Raw genomic sequence first — 27,429 nt, 5'->3', positions numbered from 1 at the left:
GAGGGAGATTTGAGGTGCTTGCATGTGAGATTTGTGAGTTAGGGTTTAGGGTCATTTGGCTTTGTTGTGGTGGTTGTGGTGGGGGAAGAGGTGTGGGGGTTTTTGTGATGGTGTATTGGGGTGTGAGGTATTGTTTGGATCTGAGGTTATTGGTTACATAGGTTGATGGAGAGAAAGTTCTGGGCTTTAGGTTTCATTTGGTGGGTCTTGTTGGTTCATCCACCATGGCTGATTTCTGCTAACATGGAAGGTAATGGAATTATTGTCTGTGTAGCTGATTCATTTATTCTCCCTTGTAAAACAGAATTAAAAGAAAAAAGGAACTGTCATCAAACCAGTTTGGTTTTTGTTTGTTGCTTCTTTGAATTTGTTGAGTTGAGAAAATGGGATTCCTTTCCTTTTTCTTTTTTTCATGGCTTCTGGCTTTATCAAGGGGTAAGTATTAAGGTTTGACATGTTTGTGTTTGTTTGCACTGCTCTCTTTTGTGTTTCAATTATCATCCTTTGCTTGTGGGCCTTTGGAAAAAGGATGTTGTAGATGTGATCAGATGACATCTTTATTTGTTTTGGTATAACAAGTCCTCGTAGATTATCTTGACTCATGTAGTGCCTTTTGAAGACAATGCCTTCTATCTGGCTATCCTATCAGGTGCCCTGCATATGGTTTATGCTTTCTGGAATTCAAACAAAGTACTGATTGATTACTTATATGGCTAGGCTAGTAACAGTGTCATTAATGCAATTTGCCAGACCTTCCTAAGATCGCCTCTGTTCTGCTCATTAAATCCTTAGTCCTAACCTAATGCACATTCTAGAATATACGTGCGGGTGTCACACCCTTATCTACTGGACGCACCGGAATATATGTGTGCGTGCGCGCACGGGTGCATGTTTCAGTTTGTGCGTGCACGCACGGGTGCATGCTTCAGTTTGTGGGGGCACATGGGTGCGTGTTTGAGTTTGTGCGCATTTACTACTGAATTTGTCTGAATTTTTCAATCAATTTATTGCACTTAAAGTGCATTGCTTCAATCTATATGGTATAGTATTTTTTGTGCGTGCTATTTCTAACTGCTTTAACTTTAAACTTTACAACTGAAGGTGATCATCGGTGTGGATATGATATGCAAGTGAGTGTATTCTGATCTTTAGAGGACCTGATCATATGTTCTTGTGTTTTGAAACAGGTGATGCTTTACATAGTCTGAGGACAAATTTACTAGATCCTAATAATGTTTTGCAAAGTTGGGATCCTACACTTGTGAATCCATGCACATGGTTTCATGTAACTTGCAACAATGATAATAGTGTCATAAGGGTGTAAGCGGCTTGTTCATTGATATTTGTCACACACATGCTCATTCTGTCTGAACAGCTTCTTTTCATAAAGGATGGCTTATCTAATGTTTGCTTCTGATATTTACTTTCGTCTGATGTCAGTGATTTGGGAAATGCTGCTTTGTCTGGTCAACTTGTTCCACAACTTGGTCAGCTCAAGAATTTGCAGTATTTGTATGTTATCCCTTTATTTGATGTTCCAAAGTTCTTTTTCTTTACATCATTGAAATTTTGCATGGCCTTTGTTAATGATGTGACAACAATTACTTAATTTTCCTTGTTTGTTTTTTTATTTGATAATTAAATCTTTTATTGCACTAGTAGCATTGGATTGTTATTGATGGAATGAAGAGCAGAACACCCTGCTTATTGATTGCTCTAGCTCTAGCTTTGATTGATCAAGAAGATTCTTCTTCCACCAATATAACCTTGGGCACAACCACACTACCCTCTTGAACTAGCAGTCCCTCATAAGAGATTTTCTTGGCTGTGTATTATTCCATTGAATCTTTTAGGTCCTGATTTTACCAGCTTACCTTGACAACTGCCTTTGAGAAGGTGTTAAAAACAATTTATTGATGTAGGATCTTAAAGGTCACATGATATACAGTATATGTAACTGCATTTGAAGTATCAAGATGTGTCTCAAGTTCTGATACTTTCAATTTTGTAGAGGTGAAATAGAGAGATTAACATACTATAGAGCTGAAGTTATTTTGAAACAACATTCTTTCTACTGGCATACTCTTAATGTAATATAGATCCTCATCCTTAAAAATCTGGAGCTCTGATTATAAATGATTTATTGTGATTCTCAAGTGGGGTCCTGACTATTGCCTCTATGAATTATCAGCTGGATGATCACATTGTGTGTTGGCAGTAATTTGAAGTTTCCTTTTCTTATCAACAGGATTTTATCATTCTTTTAGACTACTAGACTAGATAACAATGATCATCTGCCTACAGCTCCATCCTGGTTTTAAATTATTAGTCCCCAGTTGTTTCAATGGAATCAATCCTTATAATTATCTGATTACTGTGGGGAAAATAGTATTCTACTGGTTACAGTTGCTATGCAAGTCAACTATATGAATCAATTTTTATGTGTGCTTTTCAAAGTTTTGAAAGAAATAAACTTCATTTTTGTTTTATCTCTCATTTATTTTAAAGAACTGTATCTGTTTGTGACTGGAATATTCTTATTCAGAAGATGGGGTATACTCAGAAATTTTGGCAGATGCTGATTTTACCAAAATTGCTTTAAATATCCTATATCTTCATATTTTTTTGATGTATATTGTTTTACATGATAGGGAACTTTACAGCAATAACATTACTGGTCCTATTCCAAGTGACCTGGGGAATCTTACTAACTTGGTGAGCTTGGATCTGTACCTAAACCGTTTCACTGGCCCTATCCCAGATTCATTGGGCAAATTGTCAAAATTGCGTTTCCTGTGAGTTCTTCTAGATCTTTTCTATGGACATTCTTAAGATTTTTTTGTGTAAATAGCTATCATATTTCTGTTGAAGGGTAAAAAGCTCGGTTTGGTTTTTGTCAATTTCGTCTGTTCTTGAATTTTTGGTATCAGGATAGATCTTTAATTCTCTTTTCCTGGAATGTCTGTCTAAGGATAGCCGGCTTAACAACAACAGTCTGACGGGTCTTATTCCCATGACATTGACTAATATTTCATCTCTGCAAGTTCTGTGAGTGCTACTTTATCTCAAAATATGTTCATTACTTCTCTCTTTTAATATTTGATTGCAATGCTAATATATTTTTTTTTTCAATTTACTGTACAAATGAAGGGATTTGTCTAATAACCGTCTATCAGGCGTGGTTCCTGATAATGGCTCTTTTTCATTATTCACTCCTATCAGGTTTCTTACTGAACTTTGTTATTTGTCACATTCATTGGTTCTGGGTTGTAAAATTTTTCTGATTGTGCTTCTCTTCTTGCAGTTTTGCAAACAACTTGGATCTTTGTGGCCCGGTCACTGGGCACCCTTGTCCTGGCTCTCCTCCATTTTCTCCTCCACCTCCTTTTGTCCCTCCACCCCCAATTTCTCCCCCAGGTAATATTTGTTCTATTGCAATTGCTCTTGGTTTTAAAGGTAATTTCTGAGCCTAGATTGTAACATAAAGCTCATGATGAGGACCATGTCAATTTTTTTATTATGGATGTGGCTTATAGTGGTTGATCATATTTCATCACACACCCACACACACACACTTATGCATGCATAAATGAACTGTTCTTTAGTGATGGGACTGAATATCATGATTTTTTTGCTCAGCATGTTAGGAGCTCTTCCAATTCTTTGTAAACAGGTTCTGTTATTTTACGTAGGCATGACTGTTGTTTTCCTTTTTTCCTGACTTGCTGTTGATTGCCTGTTATGTTTTGAAGATTAAGTTCTTCATTGGTCCATTTGGAATGGGAAGTCATTGGTCAGTTATATCTGCTAATAGGTTCAAGATTTGTATGTGCTAACTTAAATGGTTTTTTAGTGTATATTTAAGTATGCAATGATAAACCTGAAGAAGATTAAAGAAACAATGATGATCCAGCCTTCCTCTATATCTAATTGCAGGAGGTAATAGTGCCACTGGGGCAATAGCTGGAGGAGTTGCAGCAGGTGCTGCTCTATTATTTGCTGCACCTGCAATTGCTTTTGCATGGTGGCGTCGAAGGAAACCGCAAGAATTTTTCTTTGACGTTCCTGGTAAGGGATCCTAGTTAAGTGAGCATTATCACATTGGTTGGACTTGTTAAAGGGATATAATTTGACTTTCTTGCATATATTTGCAGCTGAAGAGGATCCTGAAGTCCATCTTGGACAGCTTAAGAGGTTCTCACTACGAGAACTGCAAGTTGCGACAGATAGTTTCAGCAATAAGAATATTCTTGGGAGGGGAGGATTTGGTAAAGTGTACAAAGGACGCTTGGCAGATGGTTCATTGGTGGCTGTTAAAAGATTGAAAGAGGAGCGCACTCCTGGTGGAGAGCTTCAGTTTCAGACTGAAGTAGAGATGATTAGCATGGCTGTGCATAGAAATCTCCTCCGTCTGCGGGGGTTCTGTATGACACCAACAGAAAGGCTACTTGTTTATCCCTACATGGCTAATGGAAGTGTTGCGTCGTGCTTAAGAGGTAGATCTTCTATTTTTGTAATTTCTTGTGGAAGCCACTATGGCTGTAAAAAAGAAAATTAGAATCCTTTTTGTATGTGAAAGTGCCTACTCTTATATTTTTTTTTTCAATGAAGTTCTTTGATTTTAGGTTTTAAGATGCCAATGAGTTAACGGTAATATTCTCAGTTTTGCTTTTTATGTTTTTTAGCAATTCTTCGTGTCCTTCTGATTCTCTTATTTCTTTCATTCCTTTATCTGGGCCCCAGTTCTGAGAACAAAGTTCTCATTGTCGTAGTTACTATTTCTAATTTCTTCCATAGTTCCAACTTTAGCCTCTTCTTGAAGTAGGTATGGAAGTGTTATGGTTATTTGATGCTCAAGCTGTGGCACAATTAATAATGATTAAAAGGGGAACAAGCTATACAGTTGTACACCTGTGGTTTTGAGAGGGACTTGTAGCATGCAAATCCCAAGAGATCTTTCACTGGTTTAAAACCTGGGCGTGAACTCTTTTCCTATCTTAATAAATGCACATATCCTTTAAAAGCACAGGATTTTGGCCATCTTTATTTAATTTATTTCAATCTAATGTTAGTTGCCATTAACTTACACCATTAAATTTGATTATCCTTTAAGCCTGGAAAAAGATTCTCAAGTTTATTATTTTGGAGTGTATTTAAAAAATTCCCATGCTTTAACAAAAAAGAGACAAAAAAAGTAAAAATTTAAGAAGTGCCTATTTATGGAAATGGTTTTAGCTTTAACGCCAAACATACAGAAACCCTAAGTTGTATAGTGACACATTCTTAGTAAATTTTGCTTGTATTGTTGACCCTCTCCTATACTGGTTATATTCTTCATCTTTAAATGTTTATTATTGTCTTATGATTTTGTTTTTGCTTTATTTCAGAGCGTCCTGCTCATCAAGAACCCCTGGATTGGCCAACTAGAAAAAGAATAGCTTTGGGATCAGCAAGGGGTCTTTCATATTTGCATGATCATTGTGACCCAAAGATTATTCATCGTGATGTGAAAGCTGCAAACATATTGTTGGATGAAGAGTTTGAGGCTGTCGTTGGGGACTTTGGATTGGCAAAACTTATGGATTACAAGGACACCCATGTGACAACTGCTGTACGGGGCACAATTGGGCATATAGCTCCTGAGTACCTATCCACTGGTAAATCTTCAGAAAAAACTGATGTCTTTGGTTATGGCATCATGCTTCTGGAGCTGATCACTGGACAGAGAGCTTTTGACCTTGCTCGGCTTGCTAATGATGATGATGTTATGCTGCTTGATTGGGTATGTTTAGTGTAAAAGTGTATCCTTGTGTTTTTGTTAATTACAGGTTATGTTGCATTTACATTTCATGCCGTCCTTCAATAATTAATGGAGTGTTTTTCTTTACAATACCGCCAGTTACATTGTTGACTTTGGCAGAATGATTGTGTCCATCTATGGTGCACAAATATGATGTGCCTGTCATATTGTGTTTCCTCTGGTACAACATTCTGTGTGTTGCTTTGGAAATATGGAATAGCTTTTTTACCTTTCTATTGAAAAGGTTATTATGACATTAAATGGAATATGTCAGCAGCTGTCATTATGGAAAGAGAGATGCTGCCTGGATAAGCACTTTCTGAATTTAGGTAGAATAATTAATGCATTCATTAATTGGAAAGAAGTATAATCATAACTTAGAACATTGGCATTTCTTTATTTAGTCAAGCATTCATTCAAGCTCTGCCGAGACAAGAATCACATGTATTCAAGTATATTTTGATTTCTGTTGTTACTTGTTTATATGAATAGTTGTGCATTATCTTGAATATTTTTCCAAAGCAAGCTTTCTTTCATGTTGTAAAGTTTCCCTTTCAGTATTGTAATAGATGTCCAAGTCTAATACAGCTGAGTATTTTCATAGGTCAAAGGACTTCTGAAAGAGAAAAAGCTTGAAATGTTGGTTGATCCTGATCTACATAACAACTATATAGAAGCTGAGGTAGAACAGTTAATCCAGGTTGCACTGCTCTGCACACAAGGTTCCCCTATGGAGCGACCTAAGATGTCAGAAGTGGTGAGAATGCTTGAAGGTGATGGCTTGGCAGAAAGGTGGGATGAGTGGCAAAAAGTTGAGGTTCTTCGCCAGGAGGTGGAGCTGGCCCCTCATCCCAATTCTGATTGGATTGTCGACTCGACCGAGAATCTACATGCAGTTGAGTTATCTGGTCCAAGGTGACCCTGGCACAGTAGTAAGTTTAAGAAAAAAGAATCGAATTATTTATGACTTATTTTTTAACTATAAAAAGTTTTCTTTTTTCCTTTTGAGTTCCTTGAAGTACCATATCCTGATTACATCTCATGTAAGTTCACTGCATTATATTCATTTACATTTGTGCATAGGGGTCGCTTTGTCAAGTTGCAATTTGTATCATCTGCTGCATTTGATGAAGTGATGTTTACTTAGATGAAACAATGGCAGCTTAATCTTTTTGTACACCCATGTTTTATACTTGTTCAATCTATAATTTATACCTTAATCTCATTCCTATGAGTATGTTTTATTAAAATAGTTGGGAGTGGAATGTGGATCATCTGCCAAAAACCCATTTCAATTGTCGATGTAGTAATAACCAAAAGAACCTCACCCCTTTCAGGAATAAGGAAATTTTCGCTAGGTCAGAGACTGATGATGATGATATTTCTAAAACTTTTCTAATAAATCATAAAGTTATCAAATTTAGTCATTTCAATTCGAATTGCCTTATATACTATATAGCTTGCTCAGATGCTCATTTTTCCTGGAGTTTTTTTTTTTTTTTTTTAAATTTAAATGGCAAATTCGAATTTTCCTACGAACGATATTTCTAACCGTTTAGTAGTGTTCATGTGACACGAATAGAATCATTAACATAAATAGAAATTTAAGGACGTTTACCGATTGAAATTATATATTTTTACAAAGAGCGGAGTGCAAATGGGTTACATCTTACATTATACATAACGGTAAATTGTGTGGAATGATTCCAGCTAATAGTTAGTGAAAAGGGAAAAAAGATGAATGTAAGGTCAGTGAATTGATTTGAAAATTGTTTATATAATATAAAATAAGATTATTTCTAAGGGAAAAATTAATAAATTAAAAAGGAGGTTAAGAAATATTAAGGTTTCGTTAAAGATTCGGCAGAATAAGTTTTGGAAACCAACAACAAATTTTAAAGTGTTCAGAAAAGAACTGATCGTAAAGGCAAGAAAGGGGCAATCATTTCTTTACTTCAGAGATTTCGAGAGATGTTCTATTTTAAACCTAAGTAAATTCCTTTCATGATTTGATCTTGGAACTTCTATCCATGTCTTTAACTAGAACGAATGAATTCACCAAAATGTCACGAGGGAAAGCAAAACACAAGCAGATCATCTATTTAAGTAGAACTTGGCTTAACATGCCGAATGATACACGTATCTTAGGTCTAACTCAACTATCATAAAACATGAATAACAAGCCTAATGACATGATACACATCAAATTTAACAAAGAAATTTACACACGATAATATTTGACACTGTAATTTGCATCAAGGTAACCATTATTACATACAGTAGTTTAGTGCCGCCATTATTTTGCATGGGAAAGTATATCTGCTTTCTGTAAAACTACATATAGAGAGAAGCATGAAGTTGAATACTTTTATTTCGAATACAATATGAATTCACCACAAAATAATTCAGCATATACAGGAGGGTTTTGAACTATATAGCAAATAAATACCCTCAATTCCTTTCTTCCTTTTATCGCACCAAAAAATGCAGTTCTTTGAAAGAAGTTCTTTCATCACGCAAAGCCAGCCATAATATGTATTATCTCGACTGAAAATTTAATAATCAAATGCTATATGCAAATAAAAAAAAAAGTATAAGTAAATTATGCAGCAGTATAATACCCACTCATAAGCAATACTTGAAATTCTCATAAATCCATAAGGATGAGTATTGTCAGTCACAATCATAACAGGAATAACTATTATCTGAATGTATGAAATCCAATATTTGAGTCTTGTGAGGTGAATAAGTTGCAGTATGAGAAACTTGATTCATCATTCATTGAAGGTAATCTCTTACTCTTAGGCTGTTGACAAGGGGATTTGTCATCCAGTTCAGGATGACTAAGTAGGGAAGGACCAAAATCTTCATTGATTGTGTCAAATGAAGGGAAACTAGATGAATGAAAACATGGGGAGGCATGATGAAGTTCCACTTTCACATCATTTGTGCCACCACCATCAGAGTCATCTTTAGTATTTTGCTCAGTGAAATGTCTTTCCCTTTCTGTTTTAGACTTATTAGCAACACCTTCATAGAATGGATTCTCAAAGCTGCTATCTGTTACATCATTATTTTTCTTTGTTAGCTTACTAATACGGGCTTCAGCAAGACTAGCTGCTGACCGAGCTGCAGCTGCTGCATGTTCGGCAGTTTCAGCTGCAGCATGAGCAGCAGCCAACACATCCTGCAAGTCTACATTGGCTTCAGTTCTTGTCTCTGATAAGGGGGGAGATGAGTCACCACATCTTTCAGAATACAATTCACATGATATTGATGGACGTGAGAGGAATGGCACAGACTTTTTACTTTCCTTTTTACCAAATGAAGTGTGAGGTTTATCTTTGTTTACAATTGATCCAAGTGATCCAGAATGGCTTGATGGGTGAAGATCAAGTTCATGGGGTAGAATAGCCGGAGAAAGTGTAATCACTTCTGAAGCTGTGGCAACATTTGTACTTGGCCATACTGATACCTTAGGATGTTCTTTATGAAGCGGCAAATTTGACTCACTTGAAAACTGAGTGGGGCCATTCTGACAAGGAGAGCACATAAGATAATGAAGTATGAAAAAGATAAGTAACAATACCATAGTCCTTTCCCCCCCATTTGGCTAGTAATATTAAACACTATCAATTATCAAATACTTACCAGTAAGTCATCATGATTTTTAAAGAACTCAGTTTCTGAAGCAGTTGGATCCCAGTCTAACTTATGCTCAGCAGCAACTTCTTTTAGAAGCTTCATTTTCTTTTCTGCTGAAGGAGTTTGAACTGACAGCAGCTCTATTAACTGCTATTGCAATTCACATGGAGAATGTCATAGAGGAAAATAGCTGTTAACCTTAATGATAAATAAGGGTATGTATAACTGTACAAAAAAAAAAGATCTGTAGAAGATGAAAATTCATGTTACCTGGCGATTAACACCACAGTCAGGGGTTAGTTCTGTTGCTGAAGATACAAATTCCTTTCCATATTTGGTAGCAAATAGCAACTGAACCTGCATCAACTCTGGCAGATCAGCACATCTTGGTGCAGCAAAACATATACTAGACATTGCTTCCTTCAAATCATGGGGACATTCCCTGAACAACATTGAGAATTTGGATATATAATTAGAAAACAATGGTTGGAATTCAATTAAGCAAGTTCATAACTTTAATCAGCATTATAATTTGACGCAGGTTTTCTACACTGGTCAAGTGCAAGATTGGATCTGCACCAACAACCATTCAGGATTTTAACCCTTTCACCCACTACTAGCTTGACTGAGTATCTAGACAAAATAGTATAAGCCATGCTTCTTTTATTCTGTAACAACCTAAGAAAAGATATCAATATAGAAATTCTGCATTGGCTTCGAGGATAAGATTATATGTTCTAAAATTAGATATTTGGAGATAAAAAAAAAAAAAACTCTTAAATCCCAAGGATATATGTAATTTTTAAGACCTCTTCACAACCCTCCTCTGTTTACAACGAACAAATCGTAAAACATGTAGATCATCATATAGATGGAGCTTCATCACTCTTTCAGCTTACCAAACACTGTCTTAAAGTTAAAACTCAGAGGCTTTATATTGGAATCTTAACTTTTATCAATGCATGTACATGTTGTATGATTGTTGTTTCGTTCCTTGACAAACCTTTGTGATTGAACTATCGGAAGGCGTAAGAGAATAAGTTCACAAAAGAGTTGAATGATGTCATGAGCAGCCATCATGTTCTCCTCTCTCATAACATGCTCCACCTGTATCATCATCAACAACAGCACCACCATGAAACATGTTCAAAATTCTGAAACAAAAAAGTCAACAGCAACACTAAACAATATATATCACATGGAAATTAGGGGAATTATACTTTAGTTCCATTATTAGATCATAAAACAATTGACACTCTACATCGTATTATATATAATTAGTTAGATCTTTCATTTATTCTTTTTATCTTTTTTTATACACGCATCTAAATAATACACTCTAAAATCAAAAGACACAACATTTTGATGTTACAAATCATTTTCGTTATACCTTAACATGTGCCGTGGCTTCTTGACCAGCCTCAAGTAGCTTAGCAATGTTGTGTCGCATATGCTTCAGCTGAACCTCTCTTCTGTTTCTCAGCAACTTTATACGTGGAATTGTGAGTTTCAACAAGGTTGCACTGAAAATGGAAAACAACAAATTAAAGCACATAAACAGATGTTTAAGTGTAGTGTAGATAAAGAATTGAGGATAACAAGTACCATTTGGAGGCTTTAAAGGCTTTGTTGAAGAAGGAATGAAGCATTGACATGTTGAGAATGAATTCAAGATAGTTTGCAATGAGCTTAGAACATTGAAAATAAAATGGAAATTAGATTCAAAGAAAGATGAGGGAACATTGCTCCTTTTTCTTGCTTAAGAGGCAAGAAACTCTTGTCACATTGAGACTCTGTCCACGTGGATCGATATGGGTGACACGTAATATTCAGATTCATGAAGCACAACTATGCACATCATCACCTTCTTCTGTTCCTACTTCATATTCTCAATATAGTTCCTCTTTTATAAATTATTATATATTTGGGTTAGGTGATACATAGGCGTATACCTCTCTCTTTTGATTTTTTCAATGATAAATGGATAGAAAAAAAATCGTTTTCATGCTCTTGGAGGTGTATGCTAATGAGTTTCCTACGGTCAGAAAAGTAATTGCGTAGAATTTTCACTCTTTGCTGATAATTTTATTCTTTATATGTTACAAGTTTATTAAATATAAGTTGAAAAATTTAAGATTTTGTTGATTAAAAAGGTTTAGAGTGAAGATAAAAAATAAAAACAGAATAAATATGATAAAAAAAAATTATAATCAATCTCTCTAAATTATAAATAGTACTTTATTTGTGAAGCAAAGTATTCAGGTCATAATTTAAAAAAAAAAAAAAACTATTCTAGAGTGGGGTATAATATTAGGTATTTATAAATAATACTTTACTTCTAAAATAAAGTATTTAAAAAAATTAAAATAATTTTTATAAATGTAAAATTATGAATTATGAAAAATATAAAATTTACATAAAGTAAAAAGAGAAAGATAAGAAACAACTTCAATATCTAAAATTTAGAATAAAATTAACAAACATTTGAGTAAAAAAAAATTATTACAACAAAAAGAGAGTATATATAATTTTTAAAAAACTAATTGATTTTATATAAATTTTAATTTTTTTTTGTAAATCTCCATATCTGCATTTATAAAAAAAAATATAAGTTTTAAATTTTTTTGCAAATATATTTATTCATATGAAATTCATAATACTTAATATATTATTTTAAAATTACATAATTTTATTAAATTTTTATCTTTTTGATAGATACTATTTGTAGTTCTAAAATTAAATTAAATAATTTTGAAAAATTTAATTAAAATAAAAAGAGATATATCAGGATCGTAAAGACACCAATCATGCTATTTTAGAATAGTTCTTAAAATCCTATATTATGAACTTAAAATAAAGTAATTTGCAATGCTTTCTTTTATATATAGAAATGTATATATGATAAAGAATACACAATGTTTTTATTGTTAAAAATATTTTTTATACTGAATTAAAGTGCGAAATTCGTTTTCAAAATAAAGTATAAAAGTTACTTTTATAAATTATTTATCATTAAAATAGCATCCTGTAGAAGGGATTTTTAAATTAATTTTCATCTTCTAGTTCATTTTGATCAATAATTTTTTTATATAAAAAAATTGAAAGCCCTCTTGGCATTTGGGTTAGCCCAAAATGTAATTGGGCATCCATGACCCGTTTGCAACTCTTCTTCTTGATACTCTATGAACTCAAATTGCTGCTGAGAAGAGAAAGTGGAACTCAAAACACTGAAGGAGAACCCACGCTTTGAAAGATGAGCTCGTCTAATTTCAATTTTATTTAATTATCGTGGTAATTCATCTTCTTTTTTGTTTTATTTTCCAAATGAAAATATGATTCACGATTCATTATCGCATAATTTGAAGCTCTTAAATTCAGCATTTACTTGTGACTTCTATTCTGTTTTCATGTTAATCATCCGTGCTTTCCCCTAATTCTTTTTTATTTATTTGTTACTCATGAGTTTAGTGCTACTTTTGCCTTTATTTTTTCACGTTGAGAAAAGAAGCTATTCGAAGTTACTCAATCAATTTGTTACTTTGTGCACAGGTTTAGAAAGTTGAAAACGTTACACTGATAATTGAGCTAATACAATGAATGCCCCTGATCCTGTTGTTCCACCTCTTCATGATGATGAAGACGATAACAATGACGTTTTCCTTGATGACCATGACATTATCCATGAATATGTCATGGACGGTGAAGATCTTCCCGATGCAGAGGATGGTTCTGAATCTGAACATGGTATGAACTTGCTCAATTTCATTAGGTTTCTATGAGTCCAGTCTTGTGTATGATTTCTCTGGGTCAACATAGTGTAAGAATCAAGATGTGTAGTTTTACGGCGTGTTAATGTATTTGGTAGTAATATTATTTTCACAATTTCAGAAGAAGGTGATGATGATGATTTTGTGCACAAATTCACTGGTCATACTGGTAAGATTTCTATTCTTTTGTTTATGTTTCTGCTTGCTATTCTGATTTTTATTTAGCCTTTAATTAGATGAAATCATATCCACTGATTCTAAGTAGCCAGATATTCCTCGAAGTTTTTGTTGACGAATTGGTTTTTTTTGTTCCTTTTTCAAATTTTGAAGTCATGTGTATTCAAGGTGCTGCCAGGGAATTTATGTTGATGATTTCTTGAATTATTTTATAGGGGAATTATACTCAGTTGCCTGCAGCCCAACAGATACGACATTGGTGGCTACAGGGGGCAGTGATGACAGAGGATTTCTCTGGAAGATTGGTGAAGGAGATTGGGCTTTTGAGCTTCAAGGTATTTGCATGATATTAGAGTAGAGGTACCTATGGATGGATATTTGTATATCTAAGATAAATTTTGCAAAATAATTGGTGAAGTCGATATCACGTTACTTCTAATTTATTGAATGTCCAAATGAGTTTGTTATTAATTCTGTGCAGGTCATGAAGAATCTGTATCTAGTTTAGCTTTTAGCTATGATGGACACCGTCTTGCATCAGGAAGCTTAGATGGAATTATTAAAGTCTGGGATGTATCTGCAAATTGGGAAGCTAGACAACTGGAAGGTCCTGGAGGCGGCATTGAGGTGAGATTTTTTAGTGAAAACAAACTGGTGTTTTAGTTATTATCAGTAGAAAAAATTTCAACTGGAAACAAAATGAAAACGAAATTCATAATTTTCTTGCTTTTTCTTCTGTAAATAGTTACTAAATTAGATTCTATGAATTTTTCAGTGGCTCAGGTGGCATCCAAGAGGACACATACTCCTAGCTGGTTCTGAGGATTTCACTGTTTGGATGTGGAATACTGATAGTGCCATCGTACTTAATACATTTGTTGGTCATGGCAGCAGTGTAACCTGTGGTGATTTTACTCCTGATGGTAGTATTTTCTCTTCGTCTTGGTGCATTTTTTGTTAAATGTTGTTATTTGTGTTATATCTGTTTACACTTTTCCATTTCCTTTTGCTTGGTACCTTAGGGAAAATAATATGTACTGGTTCTGATGATGCAACCTTGAGAATATGGAATCCAAGAAGTGCAGAAAACATTCATGTTGTGCGAGGTATGTAAATTGCTCTTTATGGGTTCCTGAGTATTGGACAAATTTTGAGCAATTTTTAAAGTAAATTAAAAGCATCTTATGTGTACCTTTCATCTCTTTTCTCAAGTAGGGACAACATTCATAAGGTAAAACTTGATGTATGTCATGTCATGACAGCTTTATAAAATATTGATGTTGAATAATTCTACATTTGTCTGCAGATTTTCATTTTTCATTTTTTGTCTCCTTTTTGCTTTTGGTAACCTGTTAGAGTCTGCATTCTAGGTCATCCATATCATACTGAGGGGTTAACATGCTTGGCAATAAACTCAACTTCAACTCTCGCTCTTACCGGTTCCAAGGATGGATCTGTCCATATTGTGAATATCACCACAGGAAGAGTACGTGTTCGAATTACATTTGATATTCACTGCACTATTTTATGTGGTCTACTTATCTTGTGTCTTTGCCTGTGTATGATGTCACATTATTGAGAAACCTATGGCTGTCTTTTAACTCTTGAGTAATGTTTCTAAAATTTGGCACATGATTTCAACTTTTATCTATATCCTACTAAGATGTATGAGACAATAGTTGCACAGAAAAAAATTTGTTTATAAAATTTTTAACACAGTGATTAATGCTAAATTTCTTAGAATTTATTTGAATGATGATAGCCTCCAACATCATTTGCCAAAAACTATCATGAACTACTGTTGTTCATAAATTCATCTTTCTTGTTAAGGAATAAAGGGGACGGACATGTGAACATGTTTGAGAATCAGATCAAAGAGCATTTAGCAAGACTAGTTTCTGACTAAATTCTACCTTTCCTAAATTTTAAAATTTCACAATAACAAGACTAATTTGAGCGATGCCCAATCCCCAATATGGATCAAGATTGGTATATTTTGTCATGCACAAATATATGGAGATAAAAGTTGATTTGTGTATGGAATTTGACTAATTAAAATTTTGGTTGGTGGTTTGTGACCTAGCAAGACAGCTTGAGCTGGTATTCAACTTTACTGTTTTTATGTTTTGTGAAACAATATAGTTTTTCTTAGAATTATGTCCTTCCGTAGTACAGCCTGTCTAGTATTCTTGTAAGGCCCCAGCACTTTCACCACATTACATTTGTTTCTGCTTGCTGCAAATTTGATTTCTTTGCAAGGGGGTTTGATTACATAAATTTAGCTTCCTGCTTGGTGTCTTAGAAACTTGAGCATTGTGTTTGACAGGTTGTTGATAATAATGCCCTTGCTTCTCATACAGACTCCATTGAGTGTGTTGGTTTTGCACCAAGGTGTGTGTTACGATTAACAAACTTCTCATAGCCTGCCTATATGTGCAATCTTGCACGTTTTCATGTAGTAGTATGCTATGCTTCTGGGTTTATGCATGTGCACAATGGAAATTTTGTTTGACACACAGATAGTTTGAATGGGTGATGAGGAAAATAGGTCAACCAATATAATGCTACAGCCAAAATATAGTCTTATTGGTAACAGGTATAATATAATAAGGGTTTGTTAATAAAGATGAAAAAAAACAAAGTGTCATCAATGACTCAAGAATTGTGATATGTTATTAGACTTGACCTATTCTTCAGTGACTCAATTTATAGGATAAACACCATGTTAATAGATAATTTTACTTATTTCGAAGGAATAATGTAGCGCACAATGACCCAAACCTTGCTTAAATATGAATGGTCTATACAAATGGAATTATGAATAGTTTGTTTTCTTAAATTTGACGTGAGCCATCAATGATTTTGTCCCTTAAAATTGTTTGTCAGTGATTCCTGGGCTGCAAGTGGAGGCATGGATAAAAAACTGATGATCTGGGATATAGAGCATTTCTTACCCCGAGGCACTTGTGAGCATGAGGTTTGTTGGAATCTTGCTTTATGCGAGTGTCTCGTATGTCCATTCACTTTTCTGGTTGCAATTATAATATTATTTTGACTTGAATTTGCAAATTTTTGTTCTTATGTATGATTTTATAAAGGAATTTTGCCATGTGGACAGGAAGGAGTGACATGTTTGGCATGGCTTGGTGCATCGTATGTGGCTACTGGTTGTGTGGATGGTAAAGTGAGATTATGGGATAGCCGGTCTGGTGAATGTGTAAAAACATTCAATGGGCATTCTGATGCCATTCAGTCTCTTTCTGTGTCTGCTAATCGGGATTACCTTGTCTCGGCTTCACTTGATGAAACGGCTTGTGTTTTTGAGGTTGGAAATTTTCGGTGAGCAAAGCCCTTGTATCATTGCATAGGATGAGGTTGTAAATCATCTAAGCAAGGCCTATGTTTATGTTCTTTGGGGCTGGGTATTACTCTACAGAATCCAGATTGTTAACTTTTATGCTGAAAGTGAAAACTGTAGTAACTTAAGGTTTTCCTAGATTGAGATAGAACAAAAAGTTAGATTTTTTTGGGATTATTTTTCCTCTTAAATATTAATGGTTTTGATGTTCATACTAGCTTAAATTTTGTGTATTCAATGGAGGTGAGATATATTCGTTACTGACTATGATTATATGTAAAAGTTTTTTTAGGGATTATTTTATGTAAACAAAATAACGAAATCTCCCAGGCTGCTCAGGCATTTTGTCAAATCACTTTGCTGACCATAAAATAACTAGTATGTGGCTATTGTGTTGGGTCTTCACAAATTTAAAAAGGGTTTAGTTCGAAAATAATAAAATTACAGGATAAAGCAAACTATGGAAGGGGTATTTTCTTCAGTTAAGGGTCTTAGTTAGGCTACAGCCCAATGAATGCTGCATTTTTTTTCATGTTCTCTTAGATTATGGGCTAATTCACGATCCCAAAAATAAAAAACTTAGAACATGTTTGATTACTGTTTTAAAAACAGTTTTTTATTTTTAAAAATAAATTTTAGTATAAATTTGTATTAAAAGTTATTTTTAAGAATAAAAAACTGTTTTTAAAACAGAAGTCAAACAAACCCTAATTGATTATTTTTTCTGTTTCTGAAAACTATTTTATAAAATAGTGGTTTTTTTTTTGGGTCATTATAGAAAGTGTTTGATGACATGATATTTTGTATTGTTTTCAAAAGAAAGAGACACAGCCCAAAGTTTTCTTGCCCACTATTTCCGCTGTCATAAACTAAAACTTTCTTCTTTCCAATGCTTTCTTTCTCACTTTTTCCAGCATCTCACTTCACTAAATCCCTCAACAATGACCTATCACGAAATTTCAATATTTTTAATTTTTAAAATTTCTTTTTCTTATATTTTCACGCATTCAAATGAAACATAAGAATTATTCCTATTTCTCCATATGTCCCACGGGAGAATGCCAAAAACCCCACTAAATTACCATGGTAGTTATGGAGCAGTGAATAATAAACTCCACGCGTCATTTCCTTGCCTCAGTTGTCACAACTCATGTTCAATGTGTAGCTATGACTGTTAGATTTAGTCTTAGTATTGATGTTGTTGTTTGGAGGCTTTACTCTTCCGAGACTTAAGCCATTCAATTGTCGGAGGGAAGAAGAAGAAGAGTATGGTTTGGAATTGTTTTTCAAAAATAAAGAATGGATGAGATTATATGAGTTTATTACAAAAATGGCATTCAATTGAAAACATGTTTTAAGTTGTTCTTGATTTTTGGATTTTAAGACTTCAAACAAATAAAATTCATCAAACATTTTTTTTCTATTTTTGAAAACAAACAAATTTTATAAAAAAAGGTAATCAAAGAAATTCTCATATAAGTCAAAACTCCTACTCATGAGATGAATGTAGGCTTTTATAAGAATTTTTTGAATTAAGCAACTTTTATTGCTTTGGAATATATATTTTTCTTTTAATTTTTTTTAACTAGAAAATATAAACCCTCACACGCTGATTTAAAAATTTATAATTTATTTAATATTTTTGTTTGAAATGGTTAAAAATATAAGCACTAAGCTTTATAGGTTAAATCTCATAGATCATACAGAGAAAATGACTTGTATACGAAGTTTGTTGCCTTATTTAACTTGTTTTTCACTCTAGAAATCAAACATCTTGACTTTTGAATTTTAAAATTGTTTTTTAAAACTGCAAATAAATGAAATTTCGTCAAACATATATTATTTTTATGTTTTTCTATTTTTGAAAACAAATAAGCTTGTTTCCTTATATGACTTGTTTCTCACTTTCTATCTGTTTCCTTATTTAAAAATATTAATTTTTTATAAGACATCATCTAAATTATTTTTTATTAAAAATATTTTATAATTTGACTTAAGGTAATGTTGATTTCTATTGTTTGAAGTTTTTTATTCTTAAAAGGAAAAAAGTGTTGAATACAAATTTACAATAATTTTAAGAGATAAAATAATCATTTTTCTCTCAAATAAAGAAAGCTTTAAATAGATAATATAATTTTAAGAACTTTCTTTCTCCATTTCTTTATTCTAAATCCCAACAACAAATTACTTATTTTATAACTTCAAAATAAGTTTTAAAATAAAAAAGTTATAAAATTATTAAACAATTATAAATTTAATTATAAAGCCTAATCTACAACTTCACTTGAAAGAAAAATTTAAACTCCAAAAAACTTAAGTTTAACACTACCTAAGTTAACTATTACTCCAACCCACATTTTCCTTTGACTAATTCTTATTGTTATCGTTTTTCTTTATCTTTTTGCCTATTTCACTGTCAATTAACATGCATACAAATTCAACCTAATATAGTTTATAGATTGCCATAAACGAATTGATAGTGACAAGGCAAAAGACAATGAGGAGAAGATAGAGGAAAAGAGAGATATTGAAAGCATGTTTGATATCCCAAATGGTAGGCAATGTGCCTTGGAATTGGCAATTGTGCCTTTAAATTATTGCAAGTTGCATTTTATGGCCAACCCAACACAACGAAATAGAAAGTTGCAACTTTGAAGTTTCCCACTCGAACAAGATAACTCTGTTGACATTTAACTAAACCGCATTTATGTTTGGAAGATTTTGTCAAGTTTCAAATGATGCTCATAAGCACCCAATTATATATTCATTCGTGAGTACAAGGAAAAATATAGATACATTTTTAATATATATAACACCAAAATATGATTTTTTTTAAAAAAAAATACATAATTATGAGGTTCAAAAATCATTATTAGTGATTTTTGGTATAGATACCAATAGAAAAATAATAAATTACTAGGTTTCAAGAATCGTCCCAATTTTTTTTAAATATTAAAAAATTATAAAAAAATAAAAACTCATTGATGATGATTTTTCAAAAAATAATATTTTTTAAAAATTGTCACTAACAATTTAAAAAAAAAGTTTTAAAGTACCAAAAAAATGTTTTCGTAATTTTTTTCAAAACGCAATATTTTGATTTTTTTTTATATTTTTTCCATATATATATATATAAAACCTTATAATTGTTCAACAAGTTTATCTTCATATTCTTATTCACCTCCTTCCTTTCTACCCACCTACCTTTGTTTAATCACCTCCTCCTTTTCTACCCACCTACCTTTGAAATTAAACAGTTTATTGGAAAGAATTTTTTTACTCAATTTTAATTTATAAATACTCTATATCTCTCTCTCTTTTTATCATATCACTTGACTTATTATATTTATTATTTTTCTATTTTTAGGTCTCTTTAGATATAGATACTTCTTACAATGTCTACCAAATATTTTCTTTAATTGCTAGATATTAGTCCTTTGATTACGATTCGAATGGTATTTAACTTAATTTTTTTTAGAATTTTATCCTCATGTTTTGTACATCTTGAACTCAGTAAATTTATTGAAATACGTATTGTATATTTATTCGTAGATTTTATGGTTAATCTATGCTGACTCTGATAATTGTTGTCATGATAGCATTGTGGTTAAAGTCCACACAGATGGTAATTTAGGTCACACATGGTAATTATTGTTATGATATGCATATATTCATTATTAAGATCTTTAAAAATAGTCAATGTTTATTATTGTGTTTAATTTTTTTTAAAATTTAATAACCATATACTTAAAGCTTAAAATTTTCTCTTATAAAGTCTTGTTGCATATTTTATTTATGAGATTTTGGCCCACTTTTTAGTTTTTTTAATAATTTTGTCCAATATTTAAGGTGATATATAATTTGTATTTTCTTTTTTTATCATTTTTACACAAACATTTAAAATAATATTTTTATGATTAGAAATAAAAAATATATATTTTTAAAAAGCTATACCCTTTTTTTTCTAGTGGAATCTTATATTATTCCTTGGGTATCTACTAAAATTTCTAATGCTTTAGTAATGCATACGATAGCAATAGTAAAAGTATAAACAAAGGTTAATGAGCATATATCTCAATTGACACCTTTACGGTACATGGTGATGTAAGATGGTTGATCATCTACTCACTTCCAACGTAACACCCAAAAAATATATATATGAAAAATCACATTTAAAATAAGTTTAAATTTATTGATGATGTCAAAAATTTTATACTTTTAAACTCTTGTAAAAAAATAGTAAAATTGAATAGTTATTTATTTTTAAAAAAATCTAAAAACCTTATAAATTTATTTATATATTTTTACCTATTAATCAAGTTAACATAAAATTACGTTGGCAAATTTCAACTGTGCCAATCATGAAGTAAAAAAAAAAAGTGCTTCTTAAGCAACGCCAGAGCTTTCAGTTATCTTTTTGGATAGTGAAAATTGAAGCGTAACAAATGATATAACTTAAATATTTAATATATAGTTTTTATAATGCTGAAATATTTAATATTGTACACGAAATAATTATCTATGGAGCTTTGATCTTTACAAGTATATAACCTATATTTGGAAATTATGGTACCATCCACCCAAAAGGAAAAAGTTGGGACACTCACCAAAGTCCAATTAATGTCAAACTTTTAAAACTTTGGCACATCAAATCTCATATTAAATGGATTGAAATTATAAGATACATATCGGCCCAAACCAAAAATTAAAATATGATGAGAGAAATCTAAAATGTATAAACTCGTAAATAGCTTAATTTACTTTGGTTAACTTAGATTTAAGAAAATAATTATAATTAATTATTTGATCAAATTTTTTTAATGTTAACATAAATCAATCTATACGTGTAATTGTTATTATAAATAATAACATGAACTAACAAAAAAATATGTTAGCCGGTGGATTATTTTGTTTCTATTTATATGATTTTTCCTATTACAATTACATTGTTAATGTAGACACTAAAAAATTATATTAACAATATAATACCTCGTATTGTTGATATAAAACATCATTAATGTATATATTTTTTTTATAATAGCAGTATATTAATTTATTCATATGATGTATCTTATTATTAGTAAAGACACATGGATTTAGGGGCAAAGGGTCTCTATTTATAAAGAGTAATTATGCAATGTATTGATTAATTTCTATTTATAAAAGTTCATATTTGAAGAGTAAATGTTATCGTAATATATTAATTTTTTTATGTGCTACCAATATTTACCTGCTCAAAACATTTCATATTTTGTCATCTATATTTTACTGTTTTAAAATACCATCCTTTAAATTTAATCAATCTCAACTTATATCGCTATTAATTTTAATTTTTATGTCTATAAATATAAAGTTGAACATATTATGTCTATAAATATATCGTTATTAATATTATTTTTTTAATGATTCATAGATATATTAAGGATCAGAATCATTGATAAATTAGTAAACATATTAGGGATACAAATTTTGCCAAAATTTAAGCTTAGTCTTATTGGATTTTCGTTATGTTATTTCGCAAACATACTAAGCTTTTAATTTAGTGACAGAGGATAAGAATATTAAAATATTTACAAAAGATTTTTAAGAACATAAAATACGAAAATTATTTGCATAAAGTGAATTCAACTTGATAAGTATAAGAAAAATATAAATACTTAGTTTAAATATAATGAAAATAAATGTTGTAATTGAATATCATTTAAATAAATATTCACTCTCTTACTAATCTTAATGCAATAATATAAATATTTTTAGCCTAATCTCTTAGTAGTAAGATTCAAAGTTATTATTATAAATATCAATTTCTTTTATATTTATAGAAGTTTCTTACATTAAGTATTATAATTTTTGTAACTAATGAAATAATGTCATGTTATTAACAACATGTTTTATTAAGTGATTTATTCTAAATTTTAATTTAAAAAATATTTTTTAATCAAATCTTAAATTATAAATCAAATTTTGTGTGATCAAAACATAACAAATATTAAGAATGGAAAAGAATCATTGACAAAAAGAAAAACATTAACAGATATATTTTAGAATATATATATATATATATATATATATATATATATAAGACTAAATTGATTACATTTGATCTCAATTAAAAAAATATTAATTATTTATTGTTATATGAACAAACTCACTTTTAAAAAATTGTAAAATTATTCGCTTCAAACTTTAAAGATGATGAAAGAAAAAAAAAATTTCCCTTAAATATATCCAGGTTTTGAAAATTTTAAATTCACGTAAGCGAATTACTTAGAAAATGACCTAAAATTAGTTTAATAAGCAAATTTTTATTTTTCTTCCTTAATTTATTGTAAATATATTTAAAAAATAGAACTATAATAATATATTTGTCTTGTTATTATTTAATTATGTTTTTTTAAACAATTGAAGACAAAATGTAATTTAAAATAAAAGTTTGAAGAAATTTTTTTTCTCTTTTCAACTCAATGATTTTAAGAATATTTTTAATTATCAATGTTATCCCATAATTATATGTGAAATATTAATGAGCAGAAAAGTATACTTTTACTAGTTTTTTTTTTTCAATTTATTACAAGTAAACTTCCCCTTTTAGATATATATTTATTTCTCGATGCGATCTAAAATCGTTCATTTATCATTATTATTTTATTTTTAAAAAATAAACTCTACACGTTGTCAAAGTTTTCAAACAAAAAAAAAAGGTATATATAAGTTGTGTCCATATATAGATTAATAAAAATATAAAGATGAAAGCTATGTCTGATGGGGAAAAATATATTGAACATGGCATTGCAGAAGATACGAGGAAACCAAGATAACCAAAATTCCTCGCTTCAGTTGTTGGATCTTAGCAGAGAAGCATGTGGTGACGGTGCCACTTTCAAGATAACCATTGTCGCCAAATAATCAGTTTCTCAATTTCTCAATTTCTGCATATTGTTAGGTTACCAAATTTTGGGCAATGCTGCACTTCCACGATAGGAGAGAAACCAATTTAAAATATAACTTTACATTTTATTTAAAAAATTATATTTTTTTAGTTTTTCTGAATATATTAAAAATAAATTTAAAAAATCAGAATACAAAAAAAAAGTAACTTATAAATGAAATAAAAAGAATATCACTTGAAATTATAAAGAAGAAAAATAAAAATATTACATATCATTGAAATAAAAAAACTTTAGTATAAATTATAATTTGGTCTTATAAATTAGGATACCTCTGGTGTGAAGGAGATCCCAGTTGAATTGTAGATGATGGTGGTTCCTCACCAACTTTTTGGGTATTAATTAGTGGATGGTGGCATTTGGCGTAGCCACCATAATTCAAGTGGATTTGCTTTGTTCAATGGCCGGTCCAGTTTGGCTAAGGAAGGTCCTCACTACTTCCTTATCTCATTATCCATTCACAAGATAAACCATATAAAACTCCAATTTTAATAAATTTATATTTTTTTAAAATTAATATAAAAAATAATTAATACAATTTCTCTCCTATTCACTTCCATAATATTTGTAAGATAATTTATTTCATATAGTCTATAGTTATTCATGAACTTTATATCCTTATATTTTAATTGCATAGGATCATAATTGGCCAATTCCATCTGTGGGAGAATATTGAAGGAAGGTAGCAACTACTACTACTACTACTATTGCATAAAACCATATTATAATGTTTTCATCTTCATCATTCATTTTTTATATGGACATGTTTCTCTCATAATATGATTGTTGTAATAAATAAAAATCATTTTGTAATTATTTAGTCATCTTTATCCATAACTGTCCATATATACATACAAAGATTCAATCATGAATATATTATAATATATTTAAGCTCTATGATTTTACAGTATATTGTACAATTGGTATGGGCAGAGAGAATAAAGAGATCTAGAAGAGTAACGAGATTGAAAATAGTTGAAACCATCAAAATTTGGTATAAAAAATTCAACTATTACCCTTGTTCATGTTTGAAGATGTACTTTCCGTTGTTGACATGATAATGTTTCGAGTTTAATAGCTTTAGAAATTTTTTAATACAATAAAAACTCTTAACTCTGTATATTCATGTACATATAGATAAATAGATGATACATATTTATTACTTACACATACCATTATCTAAATTGTATAAATTATATGTTTGGTGTTGTTAACCAAATAGATCAATAAGCATTTAATACGTTTTATCTATTAAGAGTCTTTGTGGTTCAGTTAAAATTATTTGACTTAATTGTAAATAAAACTTATTATAAATTATGATTTATTTTTAAACTATAAGTTTCTTTAAGTCTTTATAATTGAAATTTTTTAAGTAAATATTTAATAATGAATATTATTATTATATTATTGAGCATCTATCATGCAATATTTTGTATAATTTAGTAACCCGTGTTTTTTATTTTTCTTTTTAAATTTTTTATAATTTCTTTTTATAAGTTTAAATTCATAGATTGTATTATTGTTAGGTAATATTTTTAAAGTTGAATTGTTGCTGTCATATTTGAATTCTACGCGTGAGTTTTATCATAGAATATTCATAAAAAAATAATATAAAAACTTGAAATTATGTTGAAAAAAAGTTAGAATATAAACTTGAAATTTTTTGTAAAAATAAATTTTAAGAGTCGACAAATCTTTAAAAAAATTATTTACTTTATAATTTATTTTATTTTAGTTGTTGCATATTAACTATGTAAACATAAATATAATTTAAAAGATGGAACCTCAATGTAGGGTAGATTATTTTTCACATAACAACAGTATAATTTAAGAATTTAGTGTTTTTTTTTTTTATAAATGTCATGTTATTGATGTTTAATAGAAATATAAGGATATTAAATGTGAAGAACTTGTTAAAATATTCAAAAATACATAATTTAATTGACAATTATAAATTATAAAAACTCAATTAAAAATATAGAAAATTCACTAAAAATTAATTGATTAAAATATTATAGAAAAAAATGATGATGAAATAGTTTTCGTCACTCAATTTGATAGTATAATTTTGGAGCAAAGACAAATTTCATTTTATAAGATTGAATGGAAAATTAGGTGACAATTTAGGAGTGGCCGGAAGTCACTCACAAATAGCAATTATGGGTGCAATTATATACTTTCCATTCAATACACGAAAACACTAAACCCAATTAAATTCTTCCATCTCAAATCTAATATCATTATCTTCACAAACTCTTTGCAATAATTCAAGGATATTATAGTCCTTCAATGCCACGTGGCTCGCCACCTGTGTCATCCCAATCATTCAAGCAAGACAACAAATCACCGCCTCCTAAATCTCAGATATTCCTTCCAATCAACAAATAACACCTGGACCACTCTCCACTCTCCACGTATTTCCTCTCTTCTGTAATTACAACTTTCTCCTCAGCCGCTATTTACATTTTCAGTAAATATTCTGTTTAGATGAAAATTTTATTTTTTTAAATGAAAAACATCAAGTATTTTCTAATTACTAGTCAATGTAATATACTCTATCGCTTTGTATAACCCTAACAAGTTATCTGTATTGGTATATTTTTAAATATAAATAAATAGCAAATATTTTTATCAGTAATAATCTTTTACCAGTTTACTTTACTAGGTAAGAATAAATTAATGAGATATTTTTCAAAAATTTTAAAAATAAACAAATAACTTGTTTAAACAAAGACACATTATCTTTAAATTATTGAAATTTATAATATAAGAAATAGATTTGAGTATGAACAGGATTTTAATAGCCTAAAATTGTAACATATCTAAAATTTGATACAAACTCTTAAAAGTGAGACTCAAATTGATAACATAAAGTGAATTAAAAAATAATTAATTAATTTCACGACTTGATGAACAAAAAATTAATATATCAGTTTTTTCACAAATTAATGATAAATTTTTTCCCTTTTTCTCTTCCTCTCAAACATTCTACCATAAATTGACGGATATAGCTGAGTTTTCAATGACTAATTCTACGCAACGATTTATCGGGAAATCAGGTGTTGGATACAATTAAGGAGTGTCAAAGGGAATTTTAAAATTCAAAAAGTTGAAAAAGAAACAGACATGCAACCTCGTAAATGCAACACCCGACACCGTCGTTGCAAAGAATCAAATCTCGTTTCGGTTTCAGACCATGTAACAAGTTTAATTCAAATTCAACCCCTCAACGTTTACATAATTGCGCTTCAAACACGCCATCCATGTGAACGTGTCATTAACTTTATATAGACCATTTCCTCTCCATATTTAAATTATTATTTTAATGTATAACGTTATCAATTTAAATTATATTTCTTTTAGAAAGTATTTTCCGTTATAATATATAATCATTTATATATTTTTTAAAATTAATAAACTGTCTCCCTCTTAAATTTTCTCATGCGTGTGAAGGTTCCTTGCCTTGTTGTGTCTATTTTTTTAATGCCCCACGGCCCCACCCATTTTCATAAATTTATTGACACACTGTGCTTTGTCTAAAAAAATTTATATTAACAAATAATTAATGCCTTATACTAGCATTTATGACTTGATAGTATATATTAATATTCAATGCTAATAAAACTATTTGTTACCATAATATATCATGTTATTAATATAAACTTAAAATTAATGTCTATGTTAAAAATTTAATTTTTGACAGAAAAATGTATACGAATAAAAATCAATTCAATA

General features: G+C 30.4%; 3 protein-coding genes across 6 annotated transcripts; 2 read left to right on the top strand and 1 right to left on the bottom strand.

Annotated features, from left to right (window-relative positions):
- Positions 1–120: 120 nt before the first annotated feature.
- LOC113873845 (somatic embryogenesis receptor kinase 2) lies at positions 121–7,024 on the top strand. Of its 4 annotated transcripts, none has more exons than XM_027512189.1 (11): positions 121–250; positions 1,188–1,320; positions 1,441–1,512; positions 2,652–2,795; positions 2,977–3,048; positions 3,151–3,222; positions 3,305–3,447; positions 3,937–4,068; positions 4,155–4,496; positions 5,388–5,782; positions 6,405–7,024. In XM_027512189.1, the coding sequence occupies exons 1-11, from the start codon at positions 166–168 to the stop codon at positions 6,717–6,719; spliced, it is 1,905 nt and encodes a 634-aa protein (XP_027367990.1). In that variant the 5' UTR covers positions 121–165; the 3' UTR covers positions 6,720–7,024. The 4 variants fall into 4 exon arrangements, with proteins under 4 accessions (XP_027367990.1, XP_027367992.1, XP_027367993.1 ...); XM_027512191.1 differs by having other exon boundaries at positions 2,664–2,795; positions 3,305–3,417; positions 6,405–6,991; XM_027512192.1 differs by having other exon boundaries at positions 3,305–3,417; positions 3,940–4,068; positions 6,405–6,991.
- A 1,477-nt stretch (positions 7,025–8,501) lies between these two features.
- Positions 8,502–11,139, bottom strand: LOC113871781. Its single transcript, XM_027508887.1, has 6 exons — positions 11,051–11,139; positions 10,836–10,968; positions 10,449–10,552; positions 9,716–9,887; positions 9,452–9,592; positions 8,502–9,335 (listed from the first exon to the last, which is right to left on the bottom strand). The coding sequence occupies exons 1-6, from the start codon at positions 11,098–11,100 to the stop codon at positions 8,502–8,504; spliced, it is 1,434 nt and encodes a 477-aa protein (XP_027364688.1). The 5' UTR covers positions 11,101–11,139.
- Positions 11,140–12,607: 1,468 nt separating this feature from the next.
- On the top strand, positions 12,608–17,051 carry LOC113872673 (angio-associated migratory cell protein). Its single transcript, XM_027510402.1, has 11 exons — positions 12,608–12,736; positions 12,995–13,189; positions 13,334–13,381; positions 13,605–13,724; positions 13,871–14,016; positions 14,165–14,312; positions 14,412–14,495; positions 14,760–14,875; positions 15,716–15,780; positions 16,276–16,366; positions 16,508–17,051. The coding sequence occupies exons 2-11, from the start codon at positions 13,039–13,041 to the stop codon at positions 16,730–16,732; spliced, it is 1,194 nt and encodes a 397-aa protein (XP_027366203.1). The 5' UTR covers positions 12,608–12,736; positions 12,995–13,038; the 3' UTR covers positions 16,733–17,051.
- The last annotated feature ends 10,378 nt before the right edge of the window (positions 17,052–27,429 follow it).

This window comes from Abrus precatorius, unplaced genomic scaffold, assembly GCF_003935025.1.
Source record: "Abrus precatorius isolate BTA unplaced genomic scaffold, Abrus_2018 Scaffold7, whole genome shotgun sequence".
NCBI classification, from domain to species: domain Eukaryota; kingdom Viridiplantae; phylum Streptophyta; class Magnoliopsida; order Fabales; family Fabaceae; genus Abrus; species Abrus precatorius.
Note: the sequence above shows the minus strand (reverse complement) of the source record. Positions and strands in the feature narration are given on the sequence as shown.